Source organism: Heterodontus francisci, chromosome 14 (genome assembly GCF_036365525.1).
Source record: "Heterodontus francisci isolate sHetFra1 chromosome 14, sHetFra1.hap1, whole genome shotgun sequence".
NCBI lineage: Eukaryota > Metazoa > Chordata > Chondrichthyes > Heterodontiformes > Heterodontidae > Heterodontus > Heterodontus francisci.
The window spans coordinates 85,351,143-85,365,364 of NC_090384.1; the positions used below are offsets into that span (position 1 = coordinate 85,351,143).

General features: G+C 43.4%; 2 protein-coding genes across 7 annotated transcripts in view; one reads left to right on the forward strand and one right to left on the reverse strand.

Moving 5' to 3' along the window:
- ano3 (anoctamin 3) overlaps window positions 1–14,222 on the reverse strand; it is a 628,446-nt gene that overhangs the window by 123,174 nt on the left and 491,050 nt on the right. The gene's annotated exons all lie outside the window — the stretch shown is intronic.
- The window catches only part of LOC137377238 (mucin-15-like), a 28,430-nt gene continuing 17,793 nt past the window's right edge, over window positions 3,586–14,222 (forward strand). Inside the window, exons 1-2 of the mRNA XM_068046778.1 lie at window positions 3,586–3,623; window positions 3,815–3,911. Of these exons, the coding sequence (XP_067902879.1) occupies window positions 3,586–3,623; window positions 3,815–3,911 (135 nt within the window). The remainder of the gene's footprint in view (window positions 3,624–3,814; window positions 3,912–14,222) is intronic.

A 14,222-nucleotide genomic window follows, 5' to 3' on the forward strand; every position in this document is an offset into this window, starting at 1 on the left:
AGATGAGGAGAAACTTCTTGATTCAGAGAGCTGTGAATCTTTGGAATTCCGCAACCCAGAGAGTTCTGGATGCTCAATCGTTGAGTATATTCAAGATAAAGGTCAATAGATTTCTGGGTACTAAAGGAATTAAGGCATATGAGGATAGTGGGATAGCGCAGAAAGGTGGCTTTGAGGTAGAACATCAGCCATAATCGTGTTGAATGGCAGAGCAGGCTCCATGGGCGAAATGGCCTATTCCTGCTCCTGCTTCTATTTCTTATGTTCTTATGAAGCCGGCCAGCTGCTTCTTTGTGTCCATTTCAGGCAAGCAGTTCAATGATGGGACGAAATGAGGCCCAGGAGTTTTAATAGCCTGGGCTTCAAACTGATGACGTTGAGCAGCTTTCCATAGAATTCCAGAGAATCTACAGAACAGAAACAGACCATTCGGCCCAACAGTCAAGGCCAGTGTTTATACTCCATAAGCCTTTTCCCATTTGATGATCTCTTTCCACCGTGGCCCCTGTTTCTGTCTATTCCCTTCTCCCAAATGTATGCATCATGCCTCCCATTAAATGTATCAGTGCTATCTGCTTCAATCACTCCATGTGTGTCACATGGACTGCAGCGGTTCAAGAAGGCAGCCCACCACCACCTTCTCAAGGGCAATTAGGGATGGGCAATAGATGCTGGTCTGGCCAGTGACACCCACATCCCATGAATGAATAAAAAAAAAGTGACAGTGAGTTCCACAGTCGCACCACTATCTATGTAAACAAATTCCTCCTAAAGTCTTTATTTAATCTGTTAGTGATTTTCTTATATTTATGCCCCCCTGTTCTGGATTCACTTACACGTAGAAACAGTTTCACCATGTCCACCCTATCGAACTCCTTCATAATGTTAAAAACCTCTATAAGGTCACTCTTAGGACTGGATTTTCTAATCTCGCCACCGATGTCGATGGCGAGATGAAAGAACGGCAGCCCGCCCATGCGGGCCTTTAGGCCGTAGTGCGGCCGCAATCTTACACGTGGCATCCCCTGGGTGGACCACCACCACCCCCCACAATCACGTGGAGAGGGCGGGCTGTCCATCCCCAGCAATGGCGTCAACTGCTTGTGCACAGGTGCTGACGCCGTTTTTAAAGGGCAGTCAGCACTACCGGCCAATTTAAATATTTAAAGGTAAATTGAATTAAAATAAATAAATACATCTCTTTTGCCTCTCCCCACCCACCCCCCATAATAATTAAATTAATTATTTGCCCTCCCCCCCCAAAACACTTAGCTTTACCATCTGACCTTCCTCCCCAAACTTCACAAACCTTCAACTACAACCCTTCCCACCATCGCCTACACCCATGACGTTAATTTGACCCCGTTCCCCCAACCCGCCATTGCACTGAGAAACTTACCTACCCTGCCCCACCAGTGTTGAACCAAAGGCATGGAAGTGCCAGCTGAAGATCACAGCGGGACATCAGGAGGTGACGTGAGCTTAATTAAATCAATCATTTTAATTTATTTAAATACGCAAATTGGGGTCCCGTTGCCAAGCAGCGGGGGCGGGGGGGGGAGGGGAAGGGTTGCCGCCACGAGGCCTCACCATCGCAGGAATATCGGGCTGGGCCCTCTTGGTGTTGGGGTGCATGGCGGCCCTCTCTTGGAGGTAGTTTCCGTCCCCCCACCCACCACCACAAAACCCAATGTCCGGGGGTGCAGTAAAATCCATCCACAACCCAAGCCTGCAAATCCTTCCTGATTGCCGTACCTCCTCAATTCTGGAAATACCACGTACCACACGTACCTGCCAGAAATATGCTCCTGTAAAAATCCCCTCCCCCGACAGTGATTTCCAGAATTTCTTTCAGATATTATGACCCAGATTGGCTAACCTTCAGCCTAATAATACATGAGACCTTTAATTAAGTTAAAAGTTTGCCATGAAATTTGTTGCCCTGTTTGCCAGCTTAAAAAAAAGTTACACCATTTACTATAAGAACAATTCCAAATAACATTTATTTCAAAGTAATGCTATATTGCTGCGAGAACTTCTTTAAATCTCCATCCCGTGCCATTCTATCCTTCTCATCCCAATCTGATCCCTCTCATATCATCTCCATCCCATTCACCATCCGACATCTTCCACCTATGCCATACTCATGCCCAATTCCATCCCTCTCATCCCATTCCCATTCCCATCCCTGTACCATACCTCCCAGACAGCCCCCCTCTCTCCCATTCCAATGTCTCACTAAATACTCCCATACCGTCCACCACCATACCTTCCTTCCACACTGCCCCCACTGCATCCCCTCCCATGCCATTACCCCCTCCCTCCCAAGCCACTTCCCCCCCTCAATGCCATTTCATCTCCCATCATCGTCGGCAACAGCCGTCAGTGAAAGGCTAGACGCCAGTAACCGTGGCCAGGAAGCAGTGAGAGCCAGTGGCCAGAGACCAGTGACTGAGGCTGGGGAGCAGCGAGACCAGCACCCAGAGCACAGTAACCAAGGCTGGAGAACAGCGACAGCTGAACTCATTAACCGAGGCCAGGAAGCACCGAGAGCCAGAGCCCAGTAACCGAGGCCAGGGAGCAGTGAGAGCTGGAGCCCAGTAACTGAGGCTGGGGAGCAGTGAGAGCCGGAGCCCAGTAACCGAGGCCAGGAAGCACCGAGAACTGGAACCCAGTAACCGAGGCCAGGAAGCACCGAGAACTGGAGCCCAGTAACCGAGGCCGGGGAGCAGCGAGAGCTGGAGCTCTGTAACTGAGGCCGGGAGCAATGAGAACTGGAGCTCAGTAACTGAGGCCAGGGAGCACCGAGAAGTGGAGCCCAGTAACCGAGGCCGGGAGCACTGAGAACCGGAGCCCAATAACTGAAGTCAGGCAGCAGTGAGAGCCGGAGCCCAGTAACTGAGGCCGGGGAGCAGCGAGAAGTGGAGCCCAGTAACCGAGGCCGGGAGCACTGAGAAACGGAGCCCTGTAACCGAGGCCAGGGAGCACCAAGAACCGGAGCCCAATAACTGAAGTCAGGCAGCAGTGAGAACCGAAGCCCAATAACTGAAGCCGGGGAGCAGTGCGAGCCGGAGCTCAGTAACAGAAGCCGGGGAGCAGCGAGAGCCGGAGCCCAGTAACTGCGGCACGCTGCCTGGCTCTGCCGACCTAATCAACCTACCGACCAACCAGAAAATGCGCACAGCCAAAATCTGTGTATTATTAACATGGATTGTCATTTATCTCATTACTATTTGTGGGACCTCGCTGTGCACAGATTGGTTGATGTGTTTGCTTACATATGAAGTGATTACACTTCAAAAGTAATTTATTGGCTGTAACTTGCTTTTAAGGTGTCCTGACACATGTGATAGGTGCTTTATAAATACAAGTTCTTTCTTTCGCTTTAACAGGAATGCAAGTCTAACCGAAATTCTTAAGGGAGAGTATTGTGAAATGCAGCAATTTTATGATAAGCAGTTTGCACAAACCACCTCTCCTCATTGAAAATCCTGTTTCTACCAACACTGCTAACAAAACACTTGTCATCTTGTAGATTAATAGTTTGGGAAAGGTGCTCAGTAAATTAACTGAACAAAAGAGTACATGTTGCCCAAATATTTGAGTACAAAATCTCTTACGCAGTGAGAGTGCATAGAACACACCCATTTATCCAGAGTAGAGGGCACATTTATACTCTGTGCACTGTACTTCCAAATGAACGAATAGAGAAATGGCTAATCAGGTCTATCCGGTTCTAACACTTTGTCAGAGTCACAAGAAGAAACCACACCTGCTATTATAATTCCGTCATATCCATTCCACTGCCACACAGTTGTGCTCACCTGAGCCATACAGGACACTGTCAGCTTGGATACACAAACAATTCCAACAGTTTTCAACACATTTTGAATCACGTCACGTCAAGTAAAGTAAGTATTCTCTAATTCTTGTTTCTACTGTTGCACTGGGTTTGAAATACAGTTTTATATTTGTTGAATGAAGTGGAACAATTCTCCGTTAACACCTGCTCAGTAATTCTTCAGTGCTGGCTGCCATTGTTTTAAGTGCTGAAAGTATACAGTGGGTGTTCAGGCAACACGTTAACACCTCAGACACAAAACAACACTACAGGCCACGGAATGAATGTAATTCTTTCATCACTGGTTGCAGAAACTTCTATTGTTGCTGACAACCCAATTTTCCTCTGACAAGTTGACACTTTCCCCTATCTCTGAATATTTGCAATAGGAAGTGAGACAGAGAACATGTTAGTGGGGCTGAGGGTACATTACCCTCTTGTATCTGGAGCTGTTAATGGCAGTAAGGATTCTGAGTGCCGGGACCTTCTCCCATTACATTGCCACAGCTGCCATTGATACTCTTGAGAGCCCTCTTAAAGGGGTGCTGAATTGACTCATAAAATTATACAGAATTTTACAGCACAGAAACAGGCCTGTCAGTCCAACTTGCCTTTGCTGATGTTTATGCTCCATACGAGCTAACTCATCTTTGGGCTTTGAATTTTTTCTATTTATTCCTCGACTCCATCTAAAGGGCTCACTATAAAAACCTACTGTATGGGTAACAGGGGAGATTAATCATATTTCATCAAATTTGTTTTACTAAATAAAGTTAAAAAAATGTGCCTTTCCTCAGAACCTGCAATTCTAAACCTCCTCATTTGCACTAAATTATCATCTCAATCAGATAGACCTTTGGGTGTGGAAATAAATATGTTACAATACTGCAGTAAGATGTATTTACTGAAGGGGAGTGTCTCATCTATCCTACCACCTATCTGATTAAGGAGGGCGTGACGCAGATACTGACGTAGGGGAACGGTGGAAGGCGTTGGAAAGTATTTGGTGTTGATCTCCATAAGCAACCTCTGCTGAAGTCAGTTACAGAATCTTAGAATCTTACAGCACAGAAGGAGGCCACTTGGCCCATCATGCCTGTGCTGACTCTGATAGCACAGGAAAATACCTTAAAAACCTGCCTGCGCACAGAAAATTAAAAATCATGTGAGAATCATGTTTTACATCTTGCACTGCCATCACACTGCAGACATTAGTCTCTCAGCTGTATCAGTACTGTGTGATTCACTGCTGGCAGACGATATCTATTAAATCAGAAAATCCTCATGCAGTGGCTGGAACTTACATACTGTGTAAGGGCCAAGTGGTGTGAGGTAATCTGTGACCTTAATGTGCTTTGCAGTTAATTCAATGACTTTTGCATTTACTGCCACTTCTGCTTCAATGCATACCCACAATCCCTTAACAGCAATAATATGACTTTACATTGTACCATTAGCATGGTACCAAGTTCCAATTCATAGGTGGAGAGGAGTAAGGAAGGATTTGCGAGAAGTGGTTGAGATACAGCAGACCCATGTGAACACCACCATCTGCAAGTACCTCACCAAGTCACACAACATTCTGACTTGGAACTATATCACCGTTCCCGCAGTGTTGCCGAGTCAAAATCCTGGAACTCTCTCGCTAATAGCACTGTGGGTGTACCTACACCACATGGACGTCAGCGGTTCAAGAATGTGGCTCACCACCACCTTCTTAAGGGCAATTAGGGATGGGAAATAAATGCAGACCATGCCAACGATGCCCACATCCCAAAAACAAATTAAAAAAAAATACAGTAATAGAGGTCTGTTTTAAGGAGTCTTCTGAAAATACCAGATATTGGGGACAAGTTGATTTAAGGATGGTTTTCAATTAATAGTAAACCATAAGGGAGGCAGAACACAGCATAGACTAGAGTCAGAATTGAAGTACAGCTGGAGAGGGTTGCCTAGGTGAGAATGGAGAGATTCTAGACAAATACTAAGAATTTAAATTCAATACGCTAAGGAACAGGAAGTCAATGGATATTGGAAAGGATAAAGGTAATAGTTGAGTGGAACTAGGTGCAGGATTATGATGTGAGCAGCCAAGCTCAAATAAGTTGGAGTTCATGTTCAGTGGAGTTCAGGAGGATGTTACAAAGAGTGTCCAGACATGGTGAAAACATGGATTCAGCAGTGGTGGGAAAGAGGTGGGAATGGAAACCACCAATAATTTGGAGATGAATGTAGCGGATTTGCTGATGGACTGGATATAAAGGTTTCAAACTCAGTTCAGGTTTGAGCTAAATATCAAAGTTGTTCATCATTGAATTTCAACCTTAACAAGCATCAAGATGATGAAATCAGAACCTGAGTTGTAAAGTTTAAGGTGGGAGTCAAAAAACGGCTTTGATATTGCCAAAGAGAAGGTGCAAATAACCTTGTTTCCTTTACAACTTAACATCCAATATCTAATCAGACAGCACAGCAATTGAAGATGTTAATGGTGAGGTATCATAAGTATACACATGGAAGCTAACTCCATGTTATGATATTGATAGGATCATAGAATGGTTACAGAATAGAAGGAGGCCATTTGGCCCATCAAACCCATGCTGACTCTCTGCAAGAGCAATTTAGCTAGTCCCACTTCCTGGCCCTTTCCCCTAATTCCTGCAATTTTTTTCCCCCTTCTGTTGCTTATCCAATTCCCTTTTCAAAGGCACGATTAAATCTCCCTCCATCACACTCTCAGGCAGTGCATTACAGATCCTAACCACTCGGCCACCTTTGGCTATTTTGCCAATCACTTTAAATTGGTGTCCTCTGGTTCTCCACCCTTCTTCCAATGGGAACAGTTTCTCCCTATCCACTTGGTCCAGACCCCTCATGATTTTGAATACTTCTATCAAATCTCCTCTAAATCTTCTCTACTCTCAGGAGAACAGCTGCAGCTTCCTCAATCTACCCACGTAACTGAAGTCCCTCATTCCTGGAACCATGCCCTTCAGCTGCCTAGGCCCTAAGCTTTGGAATTCCCCTAAATTTCTCTGCCTCTCTCTTCACTAAGATAGTCCTTGAAACCTACCTCTTTGACCAAACGTTTGGTCATCTGCTCTAATATGTCCTTATATGTTTCAGTGTCAAATTTTGTTTGATAATGCTCCTCTGAAGTTATATGTTATATTATTTTAAAGGTGCTTCATCATGTAAGTAGTTGTTGTATGTGGAATGTAATTATATACATAGCCAAGTAATGTGGCTCAGTGAAGGAGAGAGACATCAATACAGAAATAACAGTGTAACTGGACTCTTAGTACAATATTATTTTCATTAAATTGTGGCTATCATTATCTGAAAAGTATCCAATTCCGTACAACACCCCGTGATTTTGATTCAGGCATAAAAACCTCATTGTTCATGGGCAGTAAAGTTAATCAATCGCTCGGAACAAAATCAGCACGCACAGAATTGAGTTAAATGCGAATTTCTGCTGCACGCACACAATTATCAAATATTTTGCTCTGTTTTAAATTTATCAAAGCTTTACCCACAAAATGACACCAGCTGATTACACCACATCTGTTGCTGTTACAAGATGCATGAGAGCTTCAGTCAGTGTTGCAATCTTGCAGGGCTAGTAATAGGGCTGATGATTAATTGCTGAAACTATACACTGCCCTTATAAAGAATGTGGGTGTGTTATATAAGATGACATTCAGTATACATGCCCTGACACGTCACATCATTAAAAAAAAGATTGCCCAAAAGACCAATTTCTAATACTAAAATATCCATTAATTAACGTCATGTCAGTTACTCTCAGACTGTAATCACAAGTTCAATATTTTTGGAATCTGCTACATTCCCTTTCTAAATATTTGAGAATCACTATTGTATGACTGCTTCCTTCCGCATGGGTGAAACCACACCTGTTATCAATCAATGTGGTTAAAGTCAAGCAGTTGCTTATAGACCCTTGGTAGGTTTTAAGTTATATCTGATCCTGGGTCACTATCGCAGCATTCTTAAACATCTGAAGTTATATATCCTGTTGCAAGACTCTGTGGAAGAGCCTGTCACTCTAGAATTGGCCTTTATAGCCACTCCAGGCGCTGCTTCACAAACCACTGACCACCTCCAGGAGCGTATCCATTGTCTCTCGAGATAAGGAGGCCAAAGACGGGATCACTATCGCAGCATTCTTAAACATCTGAAGTTATATATCCTGTTGCAAGACTCTGCATATAAACTATATTACTAGTTATACCAGATGTTGAAATAAAATGAAGACATTCATTTTCATTGGTACAGTAGTTTTGACTACACAACCACATTAAGGAAGAAAAAGTCTAATAAGGCAACTTTTTAACGTCCTATCTTAATCAAAAATGGCGAAGCACTATTTATTAGAAGGTAGTCATTATTTGATAAATAGTGTGCACTGACTGGCATCATTATAATGTGAGGGTGCAGTTTAAGATCATTCTACAAACAATTAACAATTCCATATATAAAATAAATTACACAGTGGGTGGTTAGAATGTGAAATTCACCACAGTTCATTGTGCAAGTATAGTTCATAAATTCTTTGCAAAAGGAATTTGAATAGTTGCTTGGAGAAAACAGTAATATTGAAGAGTATGGCAGTTAGCAGGAGAGTGGCATTCGTGTGACAAGAGAACAATTTAATGGATTAAATATCCAGTTTCCAGGTTGTAACATTCTATAATTTAGTGCAGGATTATAAAAAAAATCCCTACTCCCTCGTGCCTTCTTTTCAAATTCCCTACCAGGATACAATTCAATGGGCTGGAGTTGTCCTGCAGTACTTCAACCAGGCGATTATTATTTATGAATGTGGTCCGATCCTATTTTCATCTTGGTTTACAACATGCAACCCTAGCATAGTTCACCCACAGCAAACAGCAGCAGGAACCTTTGCCAATTTCCTTACTCTATTACAAGAGTACTGAGATCATTACGATCATGGCCCCAGCTGAGATCAAGTGATTGCACTTGGAAACTCCTGGTCTGTATGATTCAGAGATAATAATGGGGAAGGCTAGTAAAGAATTGCTTTTCTGCTGTTGCAGCAGAATTACAAGTTTCATATGAAACAATGTAGAACTGAGCTGAACTCGATATTTGCCGATGATCTGTTCTATCATCTTTGCAATTTACTTCAGGCAGAACGGGTTTAGGTACTGGAGAACAAAACAATATAAGCACAAAGGACAAATACAATCTAATGCAACTGCCAAATAAGATACTGTGGCATTTGCCAACAATGATCCAGTAATTCAACACAAGGCAAAATTAATAGCACTGCTGTTTCAAACAGAGTCTTGTAGCTCTTCGTTTTAGGCCGTAATCTATGATTATTATATGTCTCTAACCTGGATCCAACATATCTTTTGTTTGGCATTATTTTCAATACTCTTCTTCCCCCAGTGTTATTCCAACTCCAACCTCATAGAGTCAAAATTAGTCTGGGCGCAGTTTTAGAATCCAGACTTGGTGCTTCATGGCCCGAAATTGGGCCTTGGGCCTTGTTAATATTTTATACATGAGCTCTTCGTAACTGACACATTGCAAATATTGAGCTGCCTGTCTCACCAGCAATGGTCTGAAGATAAGCCCAGTGGTGGGGGGGGGGTGGGGGGGGCGCTGTTGGGGAGGGGGGTTGGAGCAGAAAATAGGAGTAGGAGGGAATGGGCTGGGATCGTGACAACTGTAGTGTTGCGGGAGCACTCCTTCTCCTCCGCAGGAAAGTTTTAAAGAAATTTAAATGTAAAAAAAAACCCGTAGGGGGCCATTGAATAATTTTGATCAGAGCAGGCTGGCAAGTCAGAACAGATTATAATATCTCCCAATACCTTTTGTATTTGATGCTAAATAAGAGTCTTTACAGAACCAAACTTGGTAAGGTGATATCTGCCAGTGTGCTCACCCCAGATAAAATTAAAAGCAACTTTTGTCCATGAGATAAACATTAAGACTTACAATGGTAAGATTTTGTTTTTAGAAAATAAATGTAGAATTAGTGTAAATGGGTGGTCGTTTGTCGCACAGACTCGGTGGGCTGAAGGGCCTGTTTCAGTGCTGTATCTCTAAATAAATAAAACTATTCTGAAGATCTGGAATAAAAGCAGAACAAGCTGGGAGTACACAGCAGGTCAGTTAGCATCTGTAAACGGAAAAAAACAGGTGATGATGTTTTGGCTGCGATGAAAGGGACACACCCAAAACAACGTAATTTGTCTTTTCACTTTACAGATGCTGACTGGCCTACTGTGTAAACTCAGCATTATCTGTCTTTACTTCTGTTTGCCCTTTCTTTATTTTACTGAAATTGCCTGTTTCACCAGATGAAAATCTTTATCACTCCAATATTTCCCTCCGATGGATCAAACCCATAGCTTAAAATTAAAAATCTTGAATGACTTCCTCATGTAAAGACAAGCAAAGGAAGAGGATTATAATACATTTAAAAGAAAACTGTTCAGTAAACAAAAGAAATTCCAAGATCTAACTTATGATTGTGCACAGTGTAGAGACCCATTGCTAACTTTACTAGTTGTCACCCCTGCATTATAACAATAATAAGTCTGAAATTAAGACATTTCTTACTGCCTACATGCCATTTTGTCAATCAGAATGCCTCCAAGCAATGATCCTTATGGGTGACAAAGACAAGGAGGCCAAGGACAAGAAAGGTTTAGTAGCAGCAGTGGGGGAAGGGACAGAAGATAGAGGAGAAACCATATAATAAGCAAAATGCATGCTCAGACAGGAGTTGGACAAAATGGGAGGGAGGGCAGAAAAACATAACTGGCTACAGTAAATCAAATTTCTGAGACAAACATTTATCATAACACTGATCAAAACACAAAAGCAAAATGTTGTAATAAGAACAAAATACTGTGGATGCTGGAACTCTGAAATGAGGACAGTAAGTGTCGGAAATACTCAGCAGGTCTGATAGCATCTAATTTTAATTTAATTTAGAGATACAGCACTGAAACAGGCCCTTCGGCCCACCGAGTCTGTGCCGACCATCAACCACCAATTTATACTAATCCTACACTAATTCCATATTCCTACCACATCCCCACCTGTCCCTATATTTCCCTACCACCTACCTATACTAGGGACAATTTATAATGGCCAATTTACCTAACAACCTGCAAGTCTTTGGCATGTGGGAGGAAACCGGAGCACCCGGAGGAAACCCACGCAGACACAGGGAGAACTTGCAAACTCCACACAGGCAGTACCCAGAATTGAACTCGGGTCGCTGGAGCTGTGAGGCTGCGGTGCTAACCACTGCGCCACTGTATCTGTGAAGAGAAAAACAGAGTTAACGTTTCAGGTCTGCGAAACTTCATCAGAACTGGTAAATATTAGAAATGTAACAGTCTTTGAGCAAGTGAAAGGGGGGAGAGGGGAAGAGGAACAAGAAAGAAGGACTGTGAGAGGACGGAGGGGGGAGAGATTAAATGACAGATATCAAGGAACAGAATGCAAACGGAGTGCTAAATAGTTGTCGCGAAAGACAAAGCATGAGTCCAGAGAGAGTGTTAATGACAGAATAATGAACAGATCTGTACAAAAGCAAACACATGAAAAATAAGTTTAAGACTAGCACATGGTTAAATAAGAAGGATATCAATATATATACAAAATTATAAATAAACAATTAATAATGGGGCTCATGGTCTGAAATTATTGAACTCAATATTGAGTCCAGTAGGCTGCAGAATGCCTAATTCGAAGATGAGGTGCTGTTCCTCGAGCTTGTGTTGATGTTCATTGGAATACGGCAACAGGTGGAGGACAGAAATGTGGGCAATGGGAACAAGGTGGAGAATTAAAATGGCAAGCAACCGGAAGCTCGGAGTTATGTTTGCGGACCGAGCGGAGGTGTTCTGCAAAGTGGTCACCCATTCTGCGTTTGGTCTCCCCAATGTAGAGGAGACCACACTGTGAGCAGAGAATACAATACACTAAATTTGAAGAAGTACAAGTAAATTGCTGCCTTACCTGGAAGGAGTGTTTGGGCCTTGGATGGTGAGGAGAGAGGAGGTACAAGGGCAGGTATTACACCTCCTGCAATTTCATGGGAAGGTGCCGTCGGAAAGGGAAGAGGTGTTGGGGGTAATGGAAGAGTGGACCCGGGTGTCGCGGAGGGAACGGTCCCGTTGGAATGCTGACAGGGGAGGGGAAGGTGTGTTTGGTGGTGGTATCGCATTGGAGGTGGCAGAAATGGTGGAGGATGATCCTTTGGATGTGGAGGCTGGTGGGGTGAGCAGTGAGGAAAAGGGGAACCCTGTCGCAGTTCTGCGAGGGAGGGGTAGGGGTGAGGGCAGAAGTGCAGGAAATGAATTGGACATGGTCGCGGGCCCTATCAATCACAGTGCGGGGGAATCCTCAGTTGATTTGTTCTCCAGCACCTACACCAGTTCTGCCTGAAGTACATTGCAAAGATGATAGCACAGATCATCAGCAAATATCGAGTTAAGTTTAGTTCTACATTGTTTAATATGAACCTTGTTTCTGTTGCAACAGCAGAACAGCAATTCTTTACTAGCCTTCCCCATTATTACTAGCCCTCATAGCAAAATACTGTAGATGCTTTTCCTTACAGGTTTTCCTAGTCTTAATGTTCAGACTGATTACTGTACAGTAATTCCTGATATCTTGTGGGATTTTAACTATCATACAATCCATCTATCCAATATCTATGGTGGGAGGTCTGGTCCATTTGAAGAGCTGTACATCATTAAAATACATCCAGTGAGCTGCATGCCCCGAGCATTCCACTGCAGCTCGTCAGCTCTGGGATGGTGCAATATTAAACAACCTGAAGAGTGACCCAGCAGGGTGAAAGGTAGATTGGGAGTAGAGCAGGGGTCTGGAGCAGCAGCATCCTTCATAGAACCATAGGAACAGGAGTACGTCATTCAGCCTGTTCCACCTTTCAATTAGATCATGGAAGTTTTGTACATCTGCCTGCCTTGGTTCCAGAACCCTTAATCAATGTTTCATCTAAGTTGTATTGTGCATTGTTGTTAGCTTAGTTAAAGGGTTGTTTATCGATGTCTCGAGACTTTGTATGGCTAAATAGTAGCACGTTTATGTTATATACATAACTATTTACATTCTCATTAAGCCTGTCCAGCTAACACCTCTCATGATGCTTCTAGCTTCTTTCAAGCCTAATGCTCATGTGTCTACTATATCATCACCACTACAGTGGGAGGGGTTACTCCCACTGTCTCAAACATTAACCCTTTCAGGCCCTTATACTACAAGTTGCAGCCATGCAGCAATCCAGAATGTACCGCACAGTGCAACAGGTTGCGCACAACCAATGTTCCTTTAAGATGTGCACATGCACAGTCATTCAGCAACCTTAAAGGGACTGCGCAGTGCAATAGACAGGCAGTACACAACAGGATACCGATGCTTCAGGCGGGATAGAGAGGGAGGTAAAAGGGGTGGAGGAGTTGCAGTACTGGTCAAAGAGGATATCACAGCTGTGCTGAAGGAAGGCACTATGGAGGACTCGAGCTGTGAGGAAATATGGGCAGAACTCAGAAATAGGAAGGGTGCGGTAACAATGTTGGGGCTGTACTACAGGCCTCCCAACAGCGAGCATGAGATAGAGGTACAAATATGTAAACAGATTATGGAAAGCTGTAGGAGCAACAGGGTGGTGGTGATAGGAGATTTTAATTTTCCCAACATTGACTGGGATTCACTTAGTGTTAGAGGTCTAGATGAAGCAGAATTTGTAAGGAGCATCCAGGAGGGTTTTCTAGAGCAGTATGTAAATAGTCCAACTCGGGAAGGGGCCATACTGGACCTGGTGTTGGGGAATGAGCCGGGCCAGGTGGTTGACGTTTCAGTAGGGGACCACTTTGGGAATAGTGATCACAATTCCGTAAGTTTTAGAATACTCATGGACAAAGACGAGAGTGGTCCCAAAGGAAGAGTGCTAAATTGGGAGAAGGCCAACTATACCAAAATTCTGCAGGAGCTGGGGAATGTAGATTGGGAGCAGCTGTTTGAAGGTAAATCCACATTTGATATGTGGGAGGCTTTTAAAGAGAGGTTGATTAGCGTGCAGGAGAGACATGTTCCTGTGAAAATGAGGGGTAGAAATGGCAAGATTAGGGAACCATGGATGACAGGTGAAATTGTGAGACTAGCTAAGAGGAAAAAGGAAGCATACATAAGGTCTAGGCGGCTGAAGAAAGACGAAACTTTGAAAGAATATCGGGATTGTAGGCGCAATCTGAAACGAGGAATTAAGAGGGCTAAAAGGGGTCATGAAATATCTTTAGCAAACAGGGTTAAGGAAAATCCCAAAGCCTTTTATTCATATATA